The sequence below is a fragment of the Pongo abelii genome, chromosome 6 (assembly GCF_028885655.2).
Source record: "Pongo abelii isolate AG06213 chromosome 6, NHGRI_mPonAbe1-v2.0_pri, whole genome shotgun sequence".
NCBI classification, from domain to species: Eukaryota; Metazoa; Chordata; class Mammalia; order Primates; family Hominidae; genus Pongo; species Pongo abelii.
In genome coordinates, this window is record NC_071991.2 from 126,117,544 (window position 1) to 126,142,788 (window position 25,245).

At 60.2% G+C, this 25,245-nt stretch overlaps 1 protein-coding gene across 4 annotated transcripts in view; it reads left to right on the plus strand.

Annotated features, from left to right (window-relative positions):
* The window catches only part of FLNC (filamin C), a 28,876-nt gene extending 3,631 nt beyond the window's left edge, over positions 1-25,245 (plus strand). The window contains exons 2-48 of one of the 4 annotated variants that reach the window (XM_063726162.1): positions 1,301-1,549; positions 3,134-3,231; positions 3,370-3,520; positions 3,610-3,728; positions 3,960-4,037; positions 4,240-4,402; positions 4,577-4,777; positions 5,997-6,134; positions 6,522-6,648; positions 6,800-6,936; positions 7,138-7,331; positions 7,422-7,535; positions 8,213-8,356; positions 8,557-8,680; positions 8,776-8,936; positions 9,210-9,300; positions 9,389-9,558; positions 9,777-9,894; positions 9,985-10,247; positions 10,640-11,237; positions 11,961-12,134; positions 12,257-12,419; positions 12,701-12,861; positions 13,652-13,819; positions 13,900-14,023; positions 14,517-14,673; positions 14,749-14,938; positions 15,137-15,160; positions 15,287-15,534; positions 15,932-16,030; positions 16,343-16,442; positions 16,762-16,902; positions 17,191-17,319; positions 17,414-17,587; positions 18,550-18,711; positions 18,787-18,990; positions 19,435-19,587; positions 19,682-19,804; positions 19,941-20,183; positions 20,380-20,649; positions 20,742-20,879; positions 21,166-21,281; positions 22,478-22,610; positions 22,705-22,881; positions 23,078-23,296; positions 23,971-24,184; positions 24,299-25,245. In XM_063726162.1, coding sequence (XP_063582232.1) covers positions 1,301-1,549; positions 3,134-3,231; positions 3,370-3,520; positions 3,610-3,728; positions 3,960-4,037; positions 4,240-4,402; positions 4,577-4,777; positions 5,997-6,134; positions 6,522-6,648; positions 6,800-6,936; positions 7,138-7,331; positions 7,422-7,535; positions 8,213-8,356; positions 8,557-8,680; positions 8,776-8,936; positions 9,210-9,300; positions 9,389-9,558; positions 9,777-9,894; positions 9,985-10,247; positions 10,640-11,237; positions 11,961-12,134; positions 12,257-12,419; positions 12,701-12,861; positions 13,652-13,819; positions 13,900-14,023; positions 14,517-14,673; positions 14,749-14,938; positions 15,137-15,160; positions 15,287-15,534; positions 15,932-16,030; positions 16,343-16,442; positions 16,762-16,902; positions 17,191-17,319; positions 17,414-17,587; positions 18,550-18,711; positions 18,787-18,990; positions 19,435-19,587; positions 19,682-19,804; positions 19,941-20,183; positions 20,380-20,649; positions 20,742-20,879; positions 21,166-21,281; positions 22,478-22,610; positions 22,705-22,881; positions 23,078-23,296; positions 23,971-24,184; positions 24,299-24,347 — 7,691 coding nt within the window. In that variant the 3' untranslated portion in view covers positions 24,348-25,245. The remainder of the gene's footprint in view (positions 1-1,300; positions 1,550-3,133; positions 3,232-3,369; positions 3,521-3,609; positions 3,729-3,959; positions 4,038-4,239; positions 4,403-4,576; positions 4,778-5,996; positions 6,135-6,521; positions 6,649-6,799; positions 6,937-7,137; positions 7,332-7,421; positions 7,536-8,212; positions 8,357-8,556; positions 8,681-8,775; positions 8,937-9,209; positions 9,301-9,388; positions 9,559-9,776; positions 9,895-9,984; positions 10,248-10,639; positions 11,238-11,960; positions 12,135-12,256; positions 12,420-12,700; positions 12,862-13,651; positions 13,820-13,899; positions 14,024-14,516; positions 14,674-14,748; positions 14,939-15,136; positions 15,161-15,286; positions 15,535-15,931; positions 16,031-16,342; positions 16,443-16,761; positions 16,903-17,190; positions 17,320-17,413; positions 17,588-18,549; positions 18,712-18,786; positions 18,991-19,434; positions 19,588-19,681; positions 19,805-19,940; positions 20,184-20,379; positions 20,650-20,741; positions 20,880-21,165; positions 21,282-22,477; positions 22,611-22,704; positions 22,882-23,077; positions 23,297-23,970; positions 24,185-24,298) is intronic. The other 3 variants (XM_009243211.4, XM_063726163.1, XM_024249493.3) reach the window with 3 other exon arrangements.

Genomic DNA, 25,245 nt, shown 5'->3' on the forward strand with positions numbered 1-25,245 from the left:
CCTGGATTTCCCAGGCTCTCGGTCTCCTAACACTTTCCCCAAGATCTGGGGAAGGGTGGAGGGGAGAAGATGTGTAAGGGGAAGCCTCCACTCCACCCTCTCCCATCTCTCGGGCAACATCAGTAAACAAGACCCAGTCTTCCACCCCCTTCCAGCCTCCTGAAAGCAGTGCTTTGGGAAGCTGATAGATTTCAGAGCTTCATTGCCCTTTACAAGTAAGCTGAATTCCAAAGATCTATCTACATGCTAGGCCACCCCAAGCTTCTGGATATTTCTTTCTGATTGTTAAGGGGGATCTAGGCCCCCCCAAATCTTGAGGAACCAGTTCTGGCTCAAAGGATTCCTCAAAGGAGGTGATGGGTGGAGTGTGTCAGCTCCTGAGGCTGGAGTCCCTCTGGCCCCCAGCCTTTGACAACATGACTTTCAAGACTTAACTGAGAATGTACTGGACCCCACCCACTGACCCCCGCCCCACTATCAGAACCCCTTGGTTTCTAAAGCCCTTTCTGGCATTTGGGGTAGAGTGTGAGTGGAAACTTGTCCTACTCCACTCCAATTTCAGTTCTTAAAATATTCATTCAACCAATATTTATTGAGACCTTACTATGTTTAAGACCTTCATTGTAGAAAGATAAAACCTAGTGTCTAGAGTGAAAGAAACCAGACCAAAAAAAAAAAAAAAAAAAGAGTATATACTGTGTGATTCCATTTCTATAACACTCTAGGAAATACAAAGTAATCTATCGTGACAGAGAGCAGATCAGTTGTTGCTTGAGATGGAGGGACAAGGACGGCAGGAGGGAGGGCTCACAAAGTGGTGTGTGCAAGGAAACTTTGGGGAGTGATGGATGGTACCTTCGTTATTCTCCATCTGTGGTAACGGCTTCGTGATATATCCATAGTGTCAAAGCTTCTCAAACTTCATTCTCTAGCGTGTACAGTTTGCTGTATGTCAATCATAGCTCAAAACAAAAAGGCTCTGCCCTGGGAGCCTTACAATCCCACAAGGCCAGACAGAAACCTTAATTACATAGACAGGAGGCAGACTCACTTGCTGTAGATGAGGTGAGGGTACCTTCCAGAACGGCAGAAACACAGAGAAGCAGCCTTCTGACCGGAAGGTCCCCATAAAGAACTTGCATCTGAGTGGGGCCTCACAGGAGGGAGAGGGTCAGGTAGGCAGAGACTAGAGGCCTGACCCCAGGGCTCTGGCCCGAGTTGCTGCCCAGGTGAGGGAGGGTGCTCTGGGGCAGTGGAGGGTGGGGCGCCCCTGAGCCTGTCTGTGCCCTCCTCTCTGCAGACAGCAAGGCCATCGTGGATGGGAACCTGAAGCTGATCCTGGGCCTGATCTGGACGCTGATCCTGCACTACTCCATCTCCATGCCCATGTGGGAGGATGAAGATGATGAGGACGCCCGCAAACAGACGCCCAAGCAGCGGCTGCTTGGCTGGATCCAGAACAAGGTGCCCCAGCTGCCCATCACCAACTTCAACCGTGACTGGCAGGATGGCAAAGCTCTGGGCGCCCTGGTGGACAACTGCGCCCCCGGTGAGTGGGCCAGTGAGCACAGCATGGAGCCCTTAGCTCCCAAAGACAGAGGGGACAAGCTGGGGCTGCCAAGGCACGTGGTTGTCAGAATGCACACCCTGGGGCCTGGGGGGCAGGATCCCCTGCAGGGTTTGTCCTCCTCCAGCTGTAGCTCTCCGCTGGCTGGCGGCAGGCCCTACCTGATGAGTGTGCCAGATTCCGCAGAGGCAGGAAGAGGTTTAAAACCCCTCATTTTACAGACAAGGACACTATGGCCCAGAGAGGGCTGGTGACTTATCCAAGATCACACAGCTTATCCATGGCAGAACCACCTAGAGCCCAGGGCCTGGACTCCCTGCCCCATGAATTTTTTACTGTGCCACGAGGCACTATTCCTGCCGAGCTGAGAGAGAGGCAGTGTGGTGGCCAGGACTTGTAGCAAGACCAGGAGTTAGATCCAGAGAAGGCTCTTCTCTGGGAGACCCTGGGATGGCTTTGAGAAGGGGTTGAGGCTCAGGATATGTGGGATGAGGCCAGGGGGGCACTGCCTGGTGGCAGGTGACCCAGCCTTGCCTCTTCTCTGTGTAGGTCCTGGCCTGGTCAAGTGGGGGCAGCTCAGGGGCCATGAAAAAAGCTGAGGCATCACTGGCTAGAGTGTACCCCATGGACAGCTCCCTTTCTGCCCCTCATCTCCTGAAAAGATAGGTTTTCTCCAGGAGTCACAGCCCCTTGGGAGAATCCTCCTCCACCCTGGGGTCAGCCGGGGAGCAGGGGGTGGGAGGCGGGGGCACAGCCTCCTGGGAAGCATTCCCAGCTGCTGAGCCACGGCCCATAACTGGTGTGGCTGCCAGCAGTGAGCTCAGCTGTTCCAGCCAGTCATGGATTCCAGCCTTGAGCCGGCCCCCTCCCCGAAACGGTGTGCCGTCCCCCTCCTCCAGCTCTGGCCTGAACCAAGCGCCCCCTCACCTGCACCCTTCATAGGAGTGATCTGGGGCTGCCTCAGCGTCCTTCCTGTTAGGAGGGCAGGGCTCCTGAGGGCTGCAGAGGAGAAGTCATTCTCTCCCCACAGGCCCTTTAATGCCTCAGTTTCCCCAAGTGAGCAGTTAGAAGAAATAGGGAGTCTTATACCCTAAGACTGGTGTGGAAAGTGTTTGGAGATCTAGGGCTTCAGGGCAGCTGTGAGGAGGCCTTCTAGGGGGGATGGGTCGGGGCATATGTGGGACAGGCACTCTGACTTCCTCTGCCCACCCCTGAGAAAGCTGAATGAGGCAAGAGATAGTGGAGAGGGGGTACCCTCCCAGGGTTTGGGGTTCAAGGTCTGAGCTGGGGCCTGGGCAGGCAGGAGGCCGGCCAGCAGGGCTGGTGCCAGGCTGCGTCAGCCAGGGCAGAAAGGCTTCATTGTTGGTGGTGGGGAGGGCTGTCGTGCTCCTATGTGGTGAGGGGCCTCGCAGCTGATGGGGTCAGCAGGAACCTGGCTGGTCAAGGCCTAGAGCTGGTGGGAAGGGGTGTGAAGCCACAGCTTCTGAGGGTGTTGTGTGAACAAATGCCCTGCATCCTGGCCGGCTGGCTGCCCCTCACCATCGTCTCCCTCCATCACCTCTCCAGGTCTCTGCCCCGACTGGGAGGCCTGGGACCCCAACCAGCCCGTGGAGAACGCCCGGGAGGCCATGCAGCAGGCCGACGACTGGCTTGGGGTGCCCCAGGTATATGCGCAGATGGGGCAGGGGGGAAAGGGAGCAGGGGCAGAGGTTGGGTCTGTAAGTTTACCTGGCCAGGGTGCAGGGGGAGACGGGCTGCTGGGAAAAGAGGGTGCCATGTGACATCACTCCTTTCCATCGCAGGTCATTGCCCCTGAGGAGATCGTGGACCCCAACGTGGATGAGCATTCTGTTATGACCTACCTGTCCCAGTTCCCCAAGGCCAAGCTCAAACCTGGCGCCCCTGTTCGATCCAAGCAGCTGAACCCCAAGAAAGCCATCGCCTATGGGCCTGGTATGTGTTAACCCTCTGGCGGCCCTCCTGGGCAGCTGGGCACATGTAGGCTCTCCCTGAGTAACCTGGGCTCTGCTCCTGCCCCGCAGGCATCGAGCCACAGGGCAACACCGTGCTGCAGCCTGCCCACTTCACCGTGCAGACGGTGGACGCAGGTGTGGGCGAGGTGCTGGTCTACATCGAGGACCCTGAAGGCCACACCGAGGAGGTATGCAGAGGCCGCTGGGGACAGAGGGATTCGCTTGGGATTGGAGCCAGAGAGCGTGGGGCCAACAACAGGAATGGCCGGGAGGTGACTGCCAGAGCCACACACTGTGCTGTGCAGTCTGGGGAAGGTGTCACCATGGGGGCTGAGTGGGGCTGGGGTGCATAAGGCACTGTGGGGTCAGGAGGGGCTACGGTCATTGGAGAGGCTTCCAATCTTTTTCCTTCCCGATAGGCCAAGGTGGTTCCCAACAATGACAAGGATCGCACCTATGCCGTGTCCTATGTGCCCAAGGTCGCTGGGTTACACAAGGTATCTCCCTCTAGGCCCCCCTGCCTGCCCTGCTCTTCACATCCTTGGCTCCGGCTGCACGGACCCCTCTCTCAGCCTGCACCTCACACCTGCCCAGAGCCCCAGCTGCCCGCCTCTCACCCTCCTTGGGGTGGCTGTGCCCCTCTGCCCCCTCTTAGGACTGCTCTCCCCTAGAAGCTAACCTTTGACCTCTGACCCCTAGGTGACCGTGCTCTTTGCTGGCCAGAACATTGAACGCAGTCCCTTTGAGGTGAACGTGGGCATGGCCCTGGGAGATGCCAACAAGGTGTCAGCCCGTGGCCCTGGCCTGGAACCTGTGGGCAACGTGGCCAACAAACCCACCTACTTTGACATCTACACTGCGGGTAGGACGGGCCCCAGGGGGTGCAGGCGGAAAACCCCTGACCATGTGGGGCTGTGTGGGGGTGGGGGGAGGCTGGGGCAGGGATGCCAGCCAGAGGGTGGGCAGCCTCAGGGTGAGGGCACCGGGGCAGCTGTGTGTGTCCAGAGTGGGTGCTGACAGCCTCTGTTTTCGGCAGGGGCCGGCACTGGCGATGTTGCTGTAGTGATCGTGGACCCACAGGGCCGGCGGGACACAGTGGAGGTGGCCCTGGAGGACAAGGGTGACAGCACGTTCCGCTGCACATACAGACCTGTCATGGAGGGGCCACATACCGTGCATGTGGCGTTTGCGGGTGCCCCCATCACCCGCAGTCCCTTCCCTGTCCACGTGTCGGAAGGTAAGGGCCCTTCACTGCTCCCCACGGTAGCCCTTACCAAAGCCAGAGGCTTGCAAGGGGCAGGAGGAAGAGCTGGGCCGGGGCTCTGCAGAGACCCCCTCCCTGAGTCCTCCACCCCACCCCCAAGGTGGCTGGAGTCCCTAAAAGCACAGCTGGGAGGCCACAGTGAAGGGTCCCAGAACACGTGCCACCCTGGGAGGGCTGAGCGGAAGTGACAGGGCTGTATGGGTGGGGGCATATCTGGGGAGTACTGCCCGCATGCCAAGCCCTCAGGTGGTGACTGCCCCACTTGTTCTCTCCCTGCACTCAGTGCCCATCGTCCACCAGGCCAAGAGAGTGATGCCACGTTAATGCTCTCCAGTGGAGGCGGGGCCAGGCATGGCCGTAGCTGACTGGCCTCACCTGTGCTGTGTGGCATGGCCCGGGCAGTGTGGAATTGCCCCCCTTCCATGGCATTCTGTGGCAGGCCCCAGGTTCCATGCCATTGTCTGTGTTCTGTGGCAGGTCTAGTGTCTTTGCCACTTGCCTGGTGATTTCTATGATGAAATCTGGGCTCTGAGCCATTGCCTGTGTTCCGTGGTACCCCTTGGGCGGTGCCATCACCTATGGTCATGGTAGTCCTGGCATATGTGTCATTGCCTGTTTCGTAGCACCTGTGGGTTCCATGCCATTTTCTGGATTCTGTGGCAGGCTGAGATTCCCATTCCTTTGCCTGTGTTCCATAGCAAGGCCTGGGCTCATTGCCACTGGCCACGGTCTGTGGTAGGCTGATGTCCACACGTTGCCTGTGTTATATGGCAGGCTTCGAGTTCTAGGAAGTAGCTCTTGTTCTGTGGCATTGCTGGATGTTTTGTGGCATGACTTAGATCCTAAGGTTGCTCTAGTGCCCTGAGAGGCCCAGAGGGCTCTAGATGGATGGCCTTGGGGTGGGTAAAGGGGCCTTCCCTGTCTCTTTGAGCCCACTCTTAGCCCAGGCTCTGCCATGCATTTCCCCAGTGGCACTGGCTTGGAAGCTTTCTTGTAACCTGCCTGATCGGAGGCCTGTAGCCAGCTCCAGCCCAGCAGCCCCGGTTGTGCTGGGGGCACAAAGGGCTCCAGAGCAGGGCTGTGGGCCACTGCCTGTGCCTGGGAGGGGTTAGAAGGACTGTGCACAGGGAGGCGGGGGCTAGTGGTCCAAGGCCCCTCAGCACCCCCAACTTCCTTTCTCTTCCTCCCCTAGCCTGTAACCCCAATGCCTGCCGCGCCTCTGGGCGAGGCCTGCAGCCCAAGGGTGTTCGTGTGAAAGAGGTGGCTGACTTCAAGGTGTTTACCAAGGGTGCCGGCAGCGGGGAGCTCAGGGTCACGGTCAAGGGGCCAAGTGAGTGCCAGAGCCCAAGGTCGTGAGGGTGGGGCTGGGGGATCATAAGGGAAGTACGGCCAGTGTTTCTGACTCCCAGAGGGCAGTGACAGCCAGCACCACAGCTCCACAGTGGCCAGAGGCACCCCAGAATCTCAGGCACATTGTCTCCTCTCTGCCTCAGTTTCTTGGTCTGCAAGCCAGGAATGATTCTCTCCACCCTAAGTGCTATACGGGGTGTTATGCACAGGGACGACAAGTGTTCCCTGCCCTGAGTTGCAGCACTGCTCACTACAGCACTGCCCTCGGGCTGGGTCGGGGTCCCAATGGCTCCTCGAGGGGACTGAGGAGCAGAGACTTCAAGGATATTGATCTGCCTTCTTCCCCACCCTGCCCCCATCTCCTCAGAGGGCACAGAGGAGCCGGTGAAGGTGCGGGAGGCTGGGGACGGTGTGTTCGAGTGCGAGTACTACCCGGTGGTGCCTGGGAAGTATGTGGTGACCATCACGTGGGGCGGCTACGCCATCCCTCGCAGGTGAGTACCTTGCGCCCCCCCATGCTGTCCTGTCTAGGCCATCACAGGGAGGGACGAGGGGCAGTGGGCTGCGAGGGAGTTTGAGGGGAGATGGAGGGGGACCTTGAGGGGGGCACTTCCTGGCATGGACACCAGCTCCCTCTCTGCCCAGCCCCTTTGAGGTACAGGTGAGCCCAGAGGCAGGAGTGCAAAAGGTCCGGGCCTGGGGTCCTGGTTTGGAGACTGGCCAGGTGGGCAAGTCAGCTGATTTTGTGGTGGAAGCCATTGGCACCGAGGTGGGGACACTGGGTAAGTGGCTGGGGGGGCAGGAGGAGGGAGTGCTGCGGGGGAGGGCAGCAGGGGACACTGGGGGTAATGGGTGCAGTGTGCATGCTGGGGAGCGCTGGGGTGAGCAGGGGGATAGGACATGAGGGCGGCTAGAGGGGAGCTGGGGGACGGAAGGGTCTTGCCTGATGCTGGACCCCCTGACCCTCCCCCACCTTGCCCCAGGCTTCTCCATCGAGGGGCCCTCACAAGCCAAGATCGAATGTGACGACAAAGGGGATGGCTCCTGTGATGTGCGGTACTGGCCCACGGAGCCTGGGGAGTACGCTGTGCACGTCATCTGTGATGATGAGGACATCCGAGACTCACCCTTCATTGCCCACATCTTGCCCGCCCCACCTGACTGCTTCCCAGATAAGGTATGGTCCCAGCTCACACACACCTGCCCCGGGGGTGGGGCGAGCTGGTTCTCCTCCCGTCCCCAACCCAGCCTTCTTCCCTCCGAACAGGTGAAGGCCTTTGGGCCTGGCCTGGAGCCTACCGGCTGCATCGTGGACAAGCCCGCTGAGTTCACTATTGATGCCCGTGCAGCTGGCAAGGGAGACCTGAAGCTCTATGCCCAGGTAGGTCATTGTCCAGTCTCTGCTGCCCTTACTACCCATGGCAGGGACCCTGGAAGGCAGGGCCAGGCCAGAGGCAGAGGCCTCCCAGCAGGAAATGACAGTGTCACGGAAGATCAGGCAGGACTGATACTCATGGGCCCATCAGTACCATGGAAAATTTTAAATTTTGTGTTTTCTTAATGATGATAACCTAAAAACGTATTTTACCAAAGAGTCATTTTTGTGCTAATTTGTAATTGAAAGATTGTTTCATTGAATAAGACATTGGTTTCCCAAGTCAGTTTCTCAGACTGGTGTCCATTGACCCCTAGAGGTTAATGAACATATTCTTGAGGATCTAAGAGGGTGTTTCTTCTTTGAAAGGCTCATGATTCAGTTTTAGGAACATAAATTTAGCCCACACTCTTCCTGTCCAACACATTTCAGAGTTGAGGAAACCTAGGCTGGGAGAGCAAGCCAGATGGCCTTGAGCCAGGCTCCCAGGGTGGGCTCTGGCTGCCAGAGCACGTGGCCCTGGGCTCTGGTGGCCTCGGGCTCTGGTGGCCTCAGTGGCTGGTGTGGGGGCGGGAGTGCCAGCGTGTTGTCGGTGGGAAAGGAGGCGCTGGGTTCACCTGCGGTCAGCAGAGGGCGCTCTGCAGAGGCCGCAGCTACGAACTTTGCTTGCGTGTTGCCCACAGGACGCGGACGGCTGTCCCATCGACATCAAGGTGATCCCCAACGGCGACGGCACCTTCCGCTGCTCCTACGTGCCCACCAAGCCCATTAAGCACACCATCATCATCTCCTGGGGAGGCGTAAATGTGCCCAAGAGCCCCTTCCGGGTGCGTCCTCCCAGCCTGCCCCGTGCCCGCCCCCAGGGGTCCCTGAGGGAGGGCGGACCCCTCGCTGGAGTCCCTGTTGTCCCTGGGCTCAGGCTGGGACTGAGGCTTGGGCTGGTGCCACTGAGGCTGGGCCAGGTGCGCTGGGCAGGAGGATGAGCCTTGAGGGAGGGCACCACGCTGAGCTGCGACCCCTCCCGCAGGTGAACGTGGGCGAGGGCAGCCACCCCGAGCGGGTAAAGGTGTACGGCCCCGGCGTGGAGAAGACGGGCCTCAAGGCCAATGAGCCCACCTACTTCACCGTGGACTGCAGCGAGGCGGGGCAAGGTGTGCCCAGCCGGAAGGGGCGGGTCTGGGAGGGGGCGGGGGTGAGTCGGGTCGTGGGCTAAGCCCGACTCACAGCGGTGCCCGCTTCTCTGCAGGCGACGTGAGCATCGGCATCAAGTGCGCCCCAGGCGTGGTGGGCCCTGCAGAGGCTGACATCGACTTCGACATCATCAAGAATGACAACGACACCTTCACCGTCAAGTACACGCCACCGGGGGCGGGCCGCTACACCATCATGGTGCTGTTTGCCAACCAGGTACCCAAGCTCCTGGGTACTCACAGCGACGTGCACCTCCCAGCTCTAGAAGGCAGCTGGAGATGCTGTCACCGGGAACAGGGAGGGATGATTCCGCAGACATGGTGGAGCCCTACCTGTGTGAGGCAGAGTGCTTCAGAGGAAGCAAAGGGGGCCCTTTTGGAGCTGCCCCTGTCCATGCTGGGTCTCCTGGGTGTGTCCTGAGCCAGCATCTAGCCCAGAGCAGGGGTGTGTTCCCCTCGAGAGCCCTGACTGAGCCTCCTCCACATCCAGGAGATCCCCGCCAGCCCCTTCCACATCAAGGTGGACCCATCCCACGATGCCAGCAGAGTCAAGGCGGAGGGCCCTGGGCTGAATCGCACAGGTGAGTGTCTGGGCAGGGGCTGGGACTGGCTCGAGGTTGGGGTTAGGTGGCTACCAGGCCCTCACCACATCTCTGGGTGGCTCCTCAGGTGTGGAAGTCGGGAAGCCCACCCACTTCACGGTGCTGACCAAGGGAGCTGGCAAGGCCAAGCTGGATGTGCAGTTTGCAGGGACAGCCAAGGGCGAGGTTGTGCGGGACTTTGAGATCATAGACAACCATGACTACTCCTACACTGTCAAGTACACCGCTGTCCAGCAGGTGCGCTCTGCCCCTCCCATGCCCCCGCCCGGCCGGGCTGCCAGAGCCCTGGGTCTCCCTCCTCCAGTCCCGTGGGACCCGTTCTGGATCCTCCACGCCTTTCCTGCCTCCTGCCCTCACTCTCATGGTGGATCTGAGCTTCAGAGCCCATATTCACCACCAGGATGTTGTAGGACCATGCCTTACACCCAGTTCTGACCTACCATTGTACCCAACAGGGCAACATGGCGGTGACAGTAACCTATGGCGGGGACCCTGTCCCCAAGAGCCCCTTTGTGGTGAATGTGGCACCCCCGCTGGACCTTAGCAAAATCAAAGTTCAGGGCCTCAATAGCAGTAAGTGGGGCAAGAGCCACCCTGGGAGTGAGGGGTGTTCGGGTAGGGTGGACTGGAGTCTCCTCATGGTGCCACTTGTCCTCCACGCAGAGGTGGCTGTGGGACAGGAACAAGCATTCTCTGTGAACACACGAGGGGCTGGCGGTCAGGGCCAACTGGATGTGCGGATGACTTCGCCCTCTCGCCGGCCCATCCCCTGCAAGCTGGAGCCAGGCGGTGGAGCGGAAGCCCAGGCTGTGCGCTACATGCCCCCGGAGGAGGGGCCCTACAAGGTGGACATCACCTACGATGGCCACCCGGTGCCTGGCAGCCCCTTTGCTGTGGAGGGTGTCCTGCCCCCTGATCCCTCCAAGGTGAGGAGATAGGAGCTGGTTGGGGCTGGGAGTTGGGGACTTGTTGGGAAGATGGATGAGTCATAGGGGGCAGAGGCCAGAGGGACTTATGTGCCTAGAGTGGGCACAGCCAAGGATGTGGGGCCGAGGCCAGCCCCACCCCACCACCTGCCTTGGAGACAACTTAGCTATTAAGAGCCTGGCCTTGGAGTCACACCTGGGCTTGAATCCCAGGTCCACTAACTGGGGCAAATTGCTTCATCTCTGTGCCTCAATGTCATCACCTGGAATTGTTATAAGCACTCAGTCCACAGTAGCAGCCACAGTTGGAGGTGATGAGTTGGGTGGGAGCCATGAAGGCTGGGATGGGGAGGCCAGGTGCAGGGAACCCACACACCTGCCTCTTCCCCTAGGTCTGTGCTTATGGCCCCGGTCTCAAGGGTGGACTGGTAGGCACCCCCGCACCATTCTCCATCGACACCAAGGGGGCTGGCACAGGTGGCCTGGGGCTGACTGTGGAGGGCCCCTGCGAGGCCAAGATCGAGTGCCAGGACAATGGTGATGGCTCATGTGCTGTCAGCTACCTGCCCACGGAGCCTGGCGAGTACACCATCAACATCCTGTTTGCCGAAGCCCACATCCCTGGCTCGCCCTTCAAAGCCACCATTCGGCCTGTGTTTGACCCAAGCAAGGTGCGGGCCAGTGGACCAGGCCTGGAGCGCGGCAAGGTCGGTGAGGCAGCCACCTTCACTGTGGACTGCTCAGAGGCTGGCGAGGCAGAGCTGACCATTGAGATCCTGTCGGATGCCGGGGTCAAGGCCGAGGTGCTGATCCACAACAACGCGGACGGCACCTACCACATCACCTACAGCCCCGCCTTCCCTGGCACCTACACCATTACCATCAAGTATGGCGGGCATCCCGTGCCCAAATTCCCCACCCGAGTCCATGTGCAGCCTGCGGTCGATACCAGTGGCGTCAAGGTCTCAGGGCCTGGTGTTGAGCCACACGGTAAGTGGACAGGAGGAGCCAAGCAAGGTCAAGTGGCAGGTGCAGGAGCTGGGTGGTCCGTGGGAGAGAGGGAAGCAGAGCTAAGAGATGGGGGAGCAACCTGGGGTGAAGGGAGGGCTCTCAGAGCAGCCCCAGAGTCCTTATTGGCCCAGAAACCCCAGAGAAGGAGTGGAGGGGAAGACCAGGGGTGGAGATTGGCCTCTGCTCTTGTGGAAAAACTGCACCTGCCTCCGGGCGTTTTTCTGGAGAGATCTCTTCTTTCATGTGCTTAAGGGGTACCCTGATCCAAAAAGCTAAAACTCTGCTCTAGAGGGGAGCAGGTGGAAAGCTTTGGGGTAGAGGATGACAAGAGTCAGGAGACAGTAGGTGGGAATGGGCCATCTGCCAGGGGCCAGACCCTGGCTAGGCATGGGGCACGGCAGGGGGATGCAAGACCTAGGCCCACAGCCTGGTGGGTGACTCATGTGAACAGAGAATGTCACTGCATGGAGAAGGGAGTGAAGGCAGAGGCTGGAGCTCACAGAGGTGCAGGGGAGGGTCGGGGGCCCAGGCTCCGATTAGAGGAGCAACCTGGGAGTTGGGGAGTGGAAGAGGAGGGCGAGAGGAGGGGAAGAGGAAGGGAAGAGAAGAGGGAGAGGAGAGGGAAAGGAGGGGGAGAGGATAGGGAGCATCTGTGTGAAGGCTGCCCCCACCCCTGCTGAGCATGCCACCCCTGGCCTCCAGGTGTTCTGCGGGAGGTGACCACTGAGTTCACTGTGGATGCAAGATCCCTAACAGCCACAGGCGGCAACCACGTGACGGCTCGCGTGCTCAACCCCTCAGGGGCCAAGACAGACACCTATGTGACAGACAATGGGGACGGCACCTACCGAGTGCAGTACACCGCCTACGAGGAGGGTGAGGGCTGGTGGAGGGCCGGGCGAGTGGGTGGGGCCGGGATCTGATGATATCGCCCTCGGGGCAGGAGGGGTGGTGGGGGCGCACATTCACTGATTGATGCCCCTGTGGCTGGCTTCCAGGCGTGCATTTGGTGGAGGTCCTGTATGATGAGGTCGCTGTGCCCAAGAGCCCCTTCCGAGTGGGAGTGACCGAGGGCTGTGATCCCACCCGAGTCCGGGCCTTCGGGCCAGGCCTGGAGGGTGGCTTGGTCAACAAGGCCAACCGCTTCACTGTGGAGACCAGGTATCCTTCCCCTTTGCTAGCCTAAACCTGTGACCACCCTTTCCCAGCCCCTGGCCCTCCTTGCTCATCCCTCTGCCTGGGCCTCAGCCCCACCCCATCCTCTCTCAGGGGTGAGGCAGGAGCAGACCCCCTCCAGGACCCCAGATCAGCCCCTGTAGCTCGTTTCTCCTCAGCTGGGTCCCCAGCGGCCTGCCCTTTTTCCTCCCTGTCCCCCCATTCAGCTACTCCCCCATCCTCACTCACTGGTCTTATGAAGCTGATGGGGGGATGTTATCTCTCAGGGGAGCGGGCACTGGGGGCCTTGGCCTAGCCATCGAGGGTCCCTCGGAAGCCAAGATGTCCTGCAAGGACAACAAGGATGGTAGCTGCACCGTGGAGTACATCCCCTTCACTCCTGGAGACTATGACGTCAACATCACCTTCGGGGGGCGGCCCATCCCAGGTGTGCAGAGAGAGTGGTCGGGGTCTCAGGGAAGACAAGGGAGGGTGCTGGATGCTCGCCCCACAAGGGAGAAACTGGAAGGAAGTTGGGTAGGAATGTTCATAGAGAGGACAGCCTAGAGCGGGTTGGGGCCGGAGCCCAGCCAGAGGGAGGACGTGGAGGAGGCAGGCAATGAGGGTTGATGTGACAGCCCCCTGGTGAATCACAGGAACACACTCTGGCCTCCTAGCCCCTTGCCTGGAGCTCAAGACCTCGGCTGTGTAGGTCCACCGCTCACTGTGTGTCCGGAAACTCAGACACAGCCCACTCCTCTTGGCGGCTCAGAACAGCCTTGCGCCTTCTTGTGTGCATCATCTGCAGAACTCCCCTGCCCTCTGCGGGCCCAGCTGCCCGGGCAGGTCATGTGTTCAAATATTGCATGACTTGGGAGTGCTGAAATTAGAAATTTTTTCCCTTATCTAATTTCCCATCTTTTTATTATTTCAGCCACAGTGTCAGAAATACATTTCATTTTTGAAAACATTTTATTTTCACATTTTATTAATTTAGGAAGGCCTTCTCTTCCAGGCCTGGGACCCACATGAGTGAGGTTTGCCCAGCCTCAGTCTGCAGTCAAGTTCATTTATTCTTGTGTGCGTTTTCTTAACAAGTTCCTAGGCATTTTCCCATGTTGGTCTGGCTTCCCTGTGGGCATTTCAAAGGCAGGGACGGCCTCCTCCTCCGAGGCTCCTCAGCATCAGAGGGGCCCATCAGGGCTAGTGGGCAGGGTCTAATGTCCTTCTCCTCACAGGGAGCCCGTTCCGGGTGCCAGTGAAGGATGTGGTGGACCCTGGGAAGGTGAAGTGCTCGGGGCCAGGGCTGGGGGCCGGTGTCAGGGCCCGGGTTCCCCAGACCTTCACAGTGGACTGCAGTCAAGCTGGCCGGGCGCCCCTGCAGGTGGCTGTGCTGGGCCCCACAGGTATAGAATGGCTGGGGCAGGGAGGAGGGAGGTGGGGCGGGATGCCCGGAGGCTCTGCTGACCCTGCGCCCCCTGTCCAGGTGTGCCCGAGCCTGTGGAGGTACGGGACAATGGAGATGGCACCCACACTGTCCACTACACCCCAGCCACTGACGGGCCCTACACGGTAGCTGTCAAGTATGCCGACCAGGAGGTGCCACGCAGGTGAGGACCAGCACTGGGCTCCTGTGCTGCGGCTGAGCTCTGGGGTGCTCCTGCTGGGGTGGCACTGCAGGGTCACTGCTGGGGTCCCCTGGGAGAGCCTCTCCCAGCTGTCAGCCTCATCCAGTCTCGCCGCCCCATCCCGCTGTTCCCCAGGGCTCTCTGCTCTGAGGCTGTCATGCCCCAGGAGCTTTTACAGCGAAACTAGCGCCTTAGGAAAAGTGCAGGAGGCCTGGGCCAGGGCCTCCTCCTGGACCCTCCCACAGCACCTTCCTGGGGAATGGAGACGTACCCTGGCTCTGTCGAGGGAGTCCCAGAGTGCCCCCACCCCCAGACACGGAATGTCATCGGCTTCTGGGAACTGGTCCCTCCTCCCTGCCCTACAGTCCTCCCTCCTGCCCACGTCTATGGGGAGGACTCTGGCTCAAGATGAGATCACCCCCCACTGCCCCATCCATGCCCCCCAGCCAACTGTTTATCCCTTCTGCTCCTCAAGCCCCTTCAAGATCAAGGTTCTCCCAGCTCATGATGCCAGCAAGGTGCGGGCCAGCGGCCCAGGCCTCAATGCCTCTGGCATCCCTGCCAGCCTGCCTGTGGAGTTCACCATCGACGCACGGGACGCGGGCGAGGGGTTGCTCACAGTCCAGATCTTGGTGAGTCTCTGCGCAGCCCACCCTCCAGGTCATGCTCCAGGCACAGGCGGGCCTTGACCTCTGCTTCTCCCTCAGGACCCCGAGGGTAAGCCCAAGAAGGCCAACATCCGGGACAATGGGGATGGCACGTACACCGTGTCCTACCTGCCGGACATGAGCGGCCGGTACACCATCACCATCAAGTATGGCGGTGACGAGATCCCCTACTCACCCTTCCGCATCCATGCTCTGCCCACCGGGGACGCCAGCAAGTGCCTCGTCACAGGTGAGTGCCCACCCGCTGCCCATGCCCTGCTCACTACCCAGCCCCTCAAAGCCCCTCCAGAACCCTGGCCTGGTCCCCAGGGGTCTGCTGGTCAGAGAGCACACATGCCCTAGCCCTAGCCCCTCCCTCCCTCACCCCTGCCCAGTGCCCCAGCCCACATTGAGCACCACCTGGCCTCACACTCTTCTCTCTTTCCAGTGTCCATTGGAGGCCATGGCCTGGGTGAGTGCCCTTTCTCTCCTATTCTTGCTGTGGGCCAGGGTGGTTGGCGGTAGGGGGTGGGCAGCGGGAACAGAGAGGGCTGGCTCCAGCCCACCAGCTCCCTGAGCAGGATCTCCCGCATGGCAGGCGCCTGCCTGGGCCCCCGAATCCAGATTGGGCAGGAGACGGTAATCACAGTGGATGCCAAGGCAGCTGGCGAGGGGAAGGTGACATGCACGGTGTCCACGCCGGATGGGGCAGAGCTCGATGTGGATGTGGTTGAGAACCACGATGGTACCTTTGACATCTACTACACAGCGCCCGAGCCGGGCAAGTACGTCATCACCATCCGCTTCGGGGGCGAGCACATCCCCAACAGCCCCTTCCACGTGCTGGTAAGTTCTGCAGCCACAGCAAGACTAGATGGTTGGGGAGGGGGGCCTGGCCCTTTTAGCAGCAGCAGGGATCCCAGATAACTGTCCCCAATGAATCCCACTTCTCTGAGGGTTCCTGGGGCCAGAGTGCTCCAGGATGGAGCCTTAACTTTCCCCACAGCCCCCCTGAAGTGGGAGGAGAGCATGGCCCTGCCCCTTGCCCAGTGCTGTCAGCTCTCTCTGGAGGAACCCGCTGTGTTCTCCACCATCCCCAGCTGCATCTCCCCAGAGGCTGCCCTGCAGGAGGATGAACACCCAAGATGTCACCCAGCATTTCAGGTTCCTGGGCCATTCTCTGAGTTAGCCCCTAGGCCTGTGAGGCTGCCACACCCTGTGCCCCCATGCCTTGCCTCCCCAGGCGTGTGACCCCCTGCCGCACGAGGAGGAGCCCTCTGAAGTGCCACAGCTGCGCCAGCCCTACGCTCCTCCCCGGCCTGGCGCCCGCCCCACACACTGGGTACTGCGCCTCCCACCAGGCGGTGTCCTCCTTCTCCTCCTCCCCTTCCTTCATTTCTTCTCTCTACTCCTCTGCAGCCAGGGCGGGGACATGGTCTGAGGGCCTCTCGGGGAGCAGGCAGGAGTCAGGCTGGGCAGATGGAACCCCACTTGGGCACAGCACTCCTTCTCTTGCAGCTGACGCACCTCTCCTGCCACGCTGGTTTCACCATTAACTACCTTGTTCTTTCCTCACTCTCCAGCTTCAGTCATGGCATGGGCCAAACTCCCGGGCTTTCCCCAGTCACTGACTGTTCCCTCTCACCTGCCGCAGGCCACAGAGGAGCCAGTGGTGCCTGTGGAGCCAATGGAGTCCATGCTGAGGCCCTTCAACCTGGTCATCCCCTTCGCGGTACAGAAAGGGGAGCTCACAGGTACTGCCCTGCGGCCCCCAGGCATGAGGGCTGAGGGGAGAAACCCTCTTCCAGGCCCAGCCCTATGTCTTAATGATGAAAACCAAGGCCCAGAGAGAGGAAGTGAGCTCTACCCAGGGTCACACAGCAAGTTGGGCAGAGCCAGAACTCAGGTGCAAGCCATCTGTCCCCAGTTCAGGGCTCAGGCCACTGCCCCAGGCTGTCTCCTGGTGCCTGGCCTCTCAGGTGGCAGCAGAAACACTCAGGACCAGGCCTGGGACAGTGGGGAGGTTGCAGTGGGGGGAACCAGGGTCTCCATATAACTGTGTCTGCCCTGCAGGAGAGGTGCGGATGCCCTCGGGGAAGACGGCGCGGCCCAACATCACCGACAACAAGGACGGCACCATCACGGTGAGGTACGCACCCACCGAGAAAGGCCTGCACCAGATGGGGATCAAGTATGACGGCAACCACATCCCTGGTGAGTTGGGGGCTGGGCTGGGCTGGGGCTTGGGTGAGAGGAGCAGGCAGCAGCTTCAGTCCTGCCTTCCTTCTTTCAACAAATATTTATTGAGCACCCGCTGTGTGCAGACACCAGGTGAGGCCCCAGGGAGGCTTATACCCTGGTGGGAAGCAGACCTCCACCAGCTGGGTCCCTACGGCACAGATGGAGGGGGTTGGCAGGGAGGCTGCTGGAAGGTGCTGGGGCCAAGGTGAGCTCAGACAATCCCTGATGCTGACCCAGCCCCCTTTTTCTCTGTACCCCCAGGGAGCCCCTTGCAGTTCTATGTGGATGCCATCAACAGCCGCCATGTCAGTGCCTATGGGCCAGGCCTGAGCCATGGCATGGTCAACAAGCCAGCCACCTTCACTATTGTCACCAAAGATGCTGGAGAAGGTGAGGGAGCTGTAGGCTGCAGGCTGGGGTGGAGACTCGCCAGGGGCAGGGGTGAGGGCAGGACCTCTGATCTTGGCCACACCTCCACCTACAGGGGGTCTGTCACTGGCCGTGGAGGGCCCATCCAAGGCAGAGATCACCTGTAAGGACAACAAGGATGGCACCTGCACCGTGTCCTACCTGCCAACCGCCCCTGGAGACTACAGCATCATCGTGCGCTTCGATGACAAGCACATCCCAGGGAGCCCCTTCACAGCCAAGATCACAGGTGAGGCGGGTGTATGGGCATGTGTAGCCCATGAGACGCACACACCGCATACAATGCACGCATGTGCAAGCCCAGCCCATTCAAGTCACTCATGACATTAGGGCAGAGGCCCTTCGAGGTGTGAGGGGTCATATTTTGATAAATGTAAAAACACTCTGTTCTCCACGGCAGCTAAGAAGCAGTCAGCCACTCCTTGTGCCTGAAAACACATTGCCTCATTTAGTCTTTGAAGTCACTTGTTTTGTTTTTGTTTTTGAGACGAAGTCTTGCTCTGTCACCCAGGCTGGAGTACAGTGGCGCGATCTCGGCTCACTGCAACCTCAGCCTCCAGGGTTCACACCATTCTCCTGCTTCAGCCTCCCAAGTAGCTGGGACTACAGGCGCCTGCCACCATGCCTGGCTATTTTTTGTATTTTTAGTAGAGACAGGGTTTCACCGTGTTAGCCAGGATGGTCTCGATCTCCTGACCTTGTGATCCACCCGCCTCGGCCTCCCAAAGTGCTGGGATTACAGGCGTGAGCCACCACGCCCAGCCTGAAGTCACTCTTAAGAAGTTAGGGCACAGATAATCCTTTTGATAGATAAGGAACCCCTGTCCCAGAGAGGCCAAGCAACATGATTACAGCCACACAGCGAGGAAGGGGTCTGTGCGGTCCAGTCTAGTGTTTTGTTATCACAACATCATGTGACTCAGGGTTAAAATGCAGGAGGCTTTCTTTAGGGATTTAGCCCACAAGGACTGAGGCAGCCACAGTGGAATCGGGGTGCAGGCTCCTCTTAGTCTCTGGCAGCTCACCTGTGAGTGCAAACTGCACTTTCCAGGCCTTGGGCCTCCGTGCACCTGGGAGTGGCCCCCCATGGCTGTTGAGTCCAGCAGGGTCTGCTCAGGAGGGTTCCTGAGCCCTGCGAGGGCAGGGCCTGCCTGGAGTCACAGCAGCCTGATGCCCCAACTCCCTCACCAGGCGATGACTCCATGAGGACCTCACAGCTGAATGTGGGCACCTCCACGGACGTGTCACTGAAGATCACCGAGAGTGATCTGAGCCAGCTGACCGCCAGCATCCGTGCCCCCTCGGGCAACGAGGAGCCCTGCCTGCTGAAGCGCCTGCCCAACCGGCACATTGGTGAGCGTGGGGCCTCACGGGGACCTCAGGGGTGGGGGCCCACAGGATGCTCTGTCTGACACCCACTTTCCACAGGGATCTCCTTCACCCCCAAGGAGGTCGGGGAGCACGTGGTGAGTGTGCGCAAAAGTGGCAAGCACGTCACCAACAGCCCCTTCAAGATCCTGGTGGGGCCATCTGAGATCGGGGACGCCAGCAAGGTGCGGGTCTGGGGCAAGGGCCTTTCCGAGGGACACACGTTCCAGGTGGCAGAGTTCATCGTGGACACTCGCAATGCAGGTACCTCCTGCCCCAGAGACCCCCCCCCCATTCCAGCGGGTGCCTCCCACAGGCACTTGTCCTTCTGCCCTGCCCAGGACCCCCTTGGCTGCACTCTCCTCCCCGAAACTTCCTGACCAGTCTGTGTCGGGATTCGCATTCTGGGGCCCCTTGAGGGAAAGTGAATGGCCCCACATCAGTTCTCTCCCTTTGAAGAGAAAGCTCAGCTGTCCTGAGTTTCTGTCCCTCCCTCGCTCACTGGAATCCAAGAGGCTTACCTTAGGGAATTTTCCAGACTGCCTGTCCCGTGGTGCCCCCCCCACCCCCGCCACTGAGCCATTTTTGTTAGTGGTCACTACACACACCGGTGCCCATTCTGGGTGGAGCCTGCAGTCTGGGGAGAGGAAAGCATTGTGGCTTGGCCAGCCTAGGACTGAGGGAGATGTGTTCCTTGCTTTCCCCCAGGTTATGGGGGCTTGGGGCTGAGTATTGAAGGCCCAAGCAAAGTGGACATCAACTGTGAGGACATGGAGGACGGGACATGCAAAGTCACCTACTGCCCCACCGAGCCTGGCACCTACATCATCAACATCAAGTTTGCTGACAAGCACGTGCCTGGTAAGGCTCTGGGCAGAGGTCAGGTGGCGAGAGACAGGGAGGCCAGGAGGCTGGAGGTCTGAGGTTCCTGACCCAACCTTTGTCCCCCCTTCAGGAAGCCCCTTCACTGTGAAGGTGACCGGCGAGGGCCGCATGAAGGAGAGCATCACCCGGCGGAGACAGGCGCCTTCCATCGCCACCATCGGCAGCACCTGTGACCTCAACCTCAAGATCCCAGGTAGAAGCCTGGAGGAGCCTGGGTGAGGCGGGTGGTAGGAGAGGGCTGGCCCGGGCCAGAGCCCACCTGTCGGGCCTCCCCCCTGCTTCCTCGCCCCTCGCTTCCATCCCTCACCATGGCTCCCTTGACCACACAGGAAACTGGTTCCAGATGGTGTCTGCCCAGGAGCGCCTGACGCGCACCTTCACGCGCAGTAGCCACACCTACACCCGCACAGAGCGCACGGAGATCAGCAAGACGAGGGGCGGGGAGACAAAGCGCGAGGTGCGGGTGGAGGAGTCCACCCAGGTCGGCGGGGACCCCTTCCCTGCTGTGTTTGGGGACTTCCTGGGCCGGGAGCGCCTGGGCTCCTTCGGCAGCATCACCCGGCAGCAGGAGGGTGAGCACCGCGCACTGGGCCGGCCGGGTCCTCACGGCGGGATAGGAGGGTGCTGCAGACCAGGCTTGATGCTGGCAGACTGGCCCCGAAGGCCAGGGCGGGTCTGAGCAGAGGAGGAGGTTTAACTGATGGGGGAGGGAAGGGCCAGGGCTAGGAGGAATCCCAGTGTTGCCCTGACATCCCCCAAACCCTGCAGGTGAGGCCAGCTCTCAGGACATGACTGCACAGGTGACCAGCCCATCGGGCAAGATGGAAGCTGCAGAGATCGTCGAGGGCGAGGACAGCGCCTACAGCGTGCGCTTTGTGCCCCAGGAGATGGGGCCCCATACAGTCGCTGTCAAGTACCGCGGCCAGCATGTGCCCGGCAGCCCCTTTCAGTTCACTGTGGGGCCGCTGGGTGAAGGCGGTGCCCACAAGGTGCGGGCCGGAGGCACAGGGCTGGAGCGAGGTGTGGCCGGCGTGCCAGGTAAGGGGCAGGTGGCCAGGAGTGCGGATGAAGTCAGGGCAGCCAGTGTGAGAGGCGATGATGTTGAAGTCCCCTACCTTGCTTGTCCCCAGCTGAGTTCAGCATCTGGACCCGGGAGGCCGGCGCTGGGGGCCTGTCCATTGCTGTGGAGGGTCCTAGCAAAGCGGAGATTGCATTTGAGGATCGCAAAGATGGCTCCTGCGGCGTCTCCTATGTCGTCCAGGAACCAGGTGGGCGTCCACACTGGCAGTGGGGCTGGGCCTGCCTGACCTTCCAGACTGGGTTTCTGCTCACTGGCCAGGCAGGAGATGCTTGGGGCCACAGAACTCCCCTCCCCGGGGCCCCCTACTCTTCCTCTGCCCCGTCTCCCTCTACCCCACACCCTCGGAAACATGTGTCTGTCTCCAGATCTGAGCGCTGACCACGGAGCCTTTCCTGGGATAAGGCCAGGGTGGGGAGGCTCCCGCACTGCCAACCTTCATCCCGGAACCTGTGCTGACTGGTCTCTCTCCCCAGGTGACTATGAGGTCTCCATCAAGTTCAATGATGAGCACATCCCAGACAGCCCCTTTGTGGTGCCCGTGGCCTCCCTCTCGGATGATGCTCGCCGTCTCACTGTCACCAGCCTCCAGGTTTGTGCCCAGGGTGGGGGTGGAGGGTTTCTGCTATCTGAGAGATGGGCAGGAGTTGAGGACAGCAGGTCCATGGGCCAGGGATTTAGCAGTGACCTTGGAAGGGCCAGTTAGAAGTCCCTTCTCATAAGGCACAAGGCAGGGCCCTTGGGGACGGTGGGCTCTGACCCTGTGGGCTTGCCCTTGCACTCAGGCATGCCACGCCTCGTTCTGCCTTTCTCAGGGTGTGTCTGCCTGTCCTACTGCCACCTGCCATTTCTTGTTACAGTTTGTTCCACCTTCTGTTCTAAGAATGCTAGATGACAACATTTATAAGAATGAGAGTATAAAATCTATACAAACTAAGAGTAAACCAGTTTGCACAGAGGGTGTGAGAGGCTCCTCTAAAGGGAATGCCTATGGCCTGCAGAACCTGGGCTGCATCCTCTCCAGGCCGCTGGGGGCCTGGCTTGCTTTCTCTTGCTGCTGACTTCCAGAAATGTGGTGTGTTCCTTTCATTCTGTCATACCGGACATGTGCAAGGAAGGCTCTCAGCAAGTCACGCTGAAACATGCAAACCAGGGGGCCAGGTGTCCAGGGGACACACTGTAAAGGAGCTTCTGCATAAGGCACACAGAACGGGCTTCACCCCAGCTCCTTCTCCCACGCGCCTCCTGGCTGCCCCTCAGGGTGGTCACATTAGCCCATCCAGTGTCCTTGTGCATCTCCTTCTCCCACTCCTGAACTGGGCTCCCCAATGCAGGCTCCAATCCCTCCCACAGAGCCCTTCTGTGCTTCTGGTCCTCCCTGTTGGTCCACCTTCTCCAGGAAGCTCTCCCAGGCCAGGCCAGCAAAACTCAGCTTCCTACCTCAGAGCTCTCTGGCACCCCCAGCCCACACAGCCCATCAGGCACTTGCCCTCCACCCTCAGCCTGCTTCACACAGAGTGGGGCCCTTCCTTCCTCAGCCAGGACAGGGCACATCATCTGTCATCTCCCACACACCAAGCACAGCTAGGATAGCAGGTGCACATATAGTTTCATACGGACCCTGGCTCCTCCTGCTCCCAGGCTGGGCTGGCAGGCAGGGGCCAGGCTGGGCGTGAGGTGGCGGCAGCCTTTGGGCTGGGCTTACAGTGAGCACCGTGTGGGGCTTCAGAGAAGACTGCTCCAGCCCCGGCCTCCCAGGAGTCTGAGCATCCTCTGTGGCCTTTGCAGGAGACGGGGCTCAAGGTGAACCAGCCGGCGTCCTTTGCGGTACAGCTGAACGGCGCCCGGGGCGTGATTGATGCCCGGGTGCACACACCCTCGGGGGCTGTGGAGGAGTGCTACGTCTCTGAGCTGGACAGTGGTGAGCTGGCCCTGCCCCTGCCAACCCCCTTCTGGGCTGGGGCCTTCTGGGGAGGGGAAGGATGGAGGCTAAGCCACCAACCCTTTATCCACAGACAAGCACACCATCCGCTTCATCCCCCACGAGAATGGCGTCCACTCCATCGATGTCAAGTTCAACGGTGCCCACATCCCTGGAAGTCCCTTCAAGATCCGCGTTGGGGAGCAGAGCCAGGCTGGGGACCCAGGCTTGGTGTCAGCCTACGGTCCTGGGCTCGAGGGAGGCACTACTGGTGAGTGCCTGGAGCTGGGGAACAGGGTGACTTTTGGGGGTGCTTGGCCACTAGTCTGGTGCTGCTTTGCTCCAGAGGCAGGGGCCCTGCTTCCTAAGCCAGGAGTCCCCACAGGGGCTGTCCAGGGAGCTGGGGCCCAGCCCCTCTTGGGCCACAAGCCCTTCCTGCCCTCAGCCTTGCTACCTCTGGCTCCCAGGTGTGTCATCAGAGTTCATCGTGAACACCCTGAATGCCGGCTCAGGGGCCTTGTCTGTCACCATTGATGGCCCCTCCAAGGTGCAGCTGGACTGTCGGGAGTGTCCTGAGGGCCACGTGGTCACTTACACTCCCATGGCCCCTGGCAACTACCTCATTGCCATCAAGTACGGTGGCCCCCAGCACATCGTGGGCAGCCCCTTCAAGGCCAAGGTCACTGGTGAGTGCCGGTTTGGGGGGGGTCCACCCAGCCTGCAGCCCAGCCCAGCCCGGAGGGCTCCGGTGGCCACGCACATCCAGGCCATAGTCTGCCCCCAGACATCACGGTCAGTTTACCAGGGCTAGAGGTGGGCCTGGCTCTACACAGTACACATTCTGTGGAGTCTGGCATGATTGTGTAAAATTCTCATTCTTCCTCTCCATCGTGGCCCCTCACTCCTTCAGCTCTGGCCTGTGCTGGCTCGTCAGGCTCTAGCACCACTTTCTTCGCTCCTGGCTTCCCTTATTCCTCAGCTCCAGGAAGACACAGCCAGTATTGAGCAAGCTCCCCTCTTGAGGCTGTCTGTAGGATGAGTCGGGTGGGTGTTCCTTTGCAAAGTGACTCTTACCCTGTGAGTTAGCCTGAGTTCCCAGACAAAGCCTGCAAGGATGAGGGACCTGCGCAGCATCTGAGGCCCCAGCCCTAGGGTGGAGCACCAATTGGAGCTGGCAGCTCAGGGCCCTGGCTGGGAATGGGGCTGTGCTCCTAGAGTGGCCCTTGGAGGAATTTGGCGGGGAGCCTCAAATGCAGGCAGTGAGTCCCACAGGGTGGCAGTGCTGGCCGAGGGTCCCCTGCCTGGGGAAGAACAGGGAGCCCTTCTGACCAGGTTTGTGCCCCCTCCACCCGCCCCTCAGGTCCGAGGCTGTCCGGAGGCCACAGCCTTCACGAAACATCCACGGTTCTGGTGGAGACTGTGACCAAGTCCTCCTCAAGCCGGGGCTCCGGCTACAGCTCCATCCCCAAGTTCTCCTCGGATGCCAGCAAGGTGGTGACTCGGGGCCCTGGGCTGTCCCAGGCCTTCGTGGGCCAGAAGAACTCCTTCACCGTGGACTGCAGCAAAGCAGGCAGGTGGCGGGGGGAGGGCGTCTCCCGGGGTGCGAGCAAGAAGCCGTTGGGGAGCAGGGTGTGGGTCACAGTAGGGGACTCTCTGGTGTGAGCCTGTCCCTCTGCCTCCCTCTCCAGGCACCAACATGATGATGGTGGGCGTGCACGGCCCCAAGACCCCCTGTGAGGAGGTGTACGTGAAGCACATGGGGAACCGGGTGTACAATGTCACCTACACTGTCAAGGAGAAAGGGGACTACATCCTCATCGTCAAGTGGGGTGACGAAAGTGTCCCTGGAAGCCCCTTCAAAGTCAAGGTCCCTTGAGTCCCAAAAGTGCCTCCCCAGCCTCAGCCCCCACCTCCAGCCAAACACACATTTTACACACACACACACACACACACACAAATGTGCCACACCCAGACACACGCACAGAATCAGACACTACAAACACCTGCCTTGGGGGGTGAAGTGAAGGCCCAGCCTCCCCACCCCACCGCACCCCAGGGATTGGAGGACCTTGTCTGTGTCAGGACAGTGTCCCTCCCTGGGAATGTGACATGAGGGCAGACTGGGGCCAGGCTCAGGGGCAGAGGCTGGGACACAAGGGGCTGACGAGTGGGCTGCGAGGCCAGGGAAACCCTGAGTTTTCTGGCGGGGCTGAGCAGTGGGGGAGCATTGTGTTGTGGGTGTCTGTGTGTGAGGTCACCCTCAAACTGCACTGCCGGCCAGATACCCTCCTGCCCCTGAGGACTTGGTCTGGTCTCTCTGGTGGCCACAACCCCGGAGTTTTAAGGACTTGGAAAGGAAAGCACAATCAGAGAAGAAAACAGCCCCTGAACCAGCAGGAGTGGCCTGGCACACGGACCGGCCCGAGCGATGTGCACTCCGCCCAAGCCAGGCTCCCAGGGGGCCTGATTTCTCTCTCACTGTCTCTTTTTTTAAAATGGTTGCACGGCTCTGCCCCATGGGGGGCCTTTTTTACACACTGCGAGGCCCAGCTTTCTAGGGGACTTTTGCACATGTCATGCGGCTCAGCTGGGAGCTGCTTAGGTGGAAAACTCCAAATAAAGTGCGGCTGTCGCA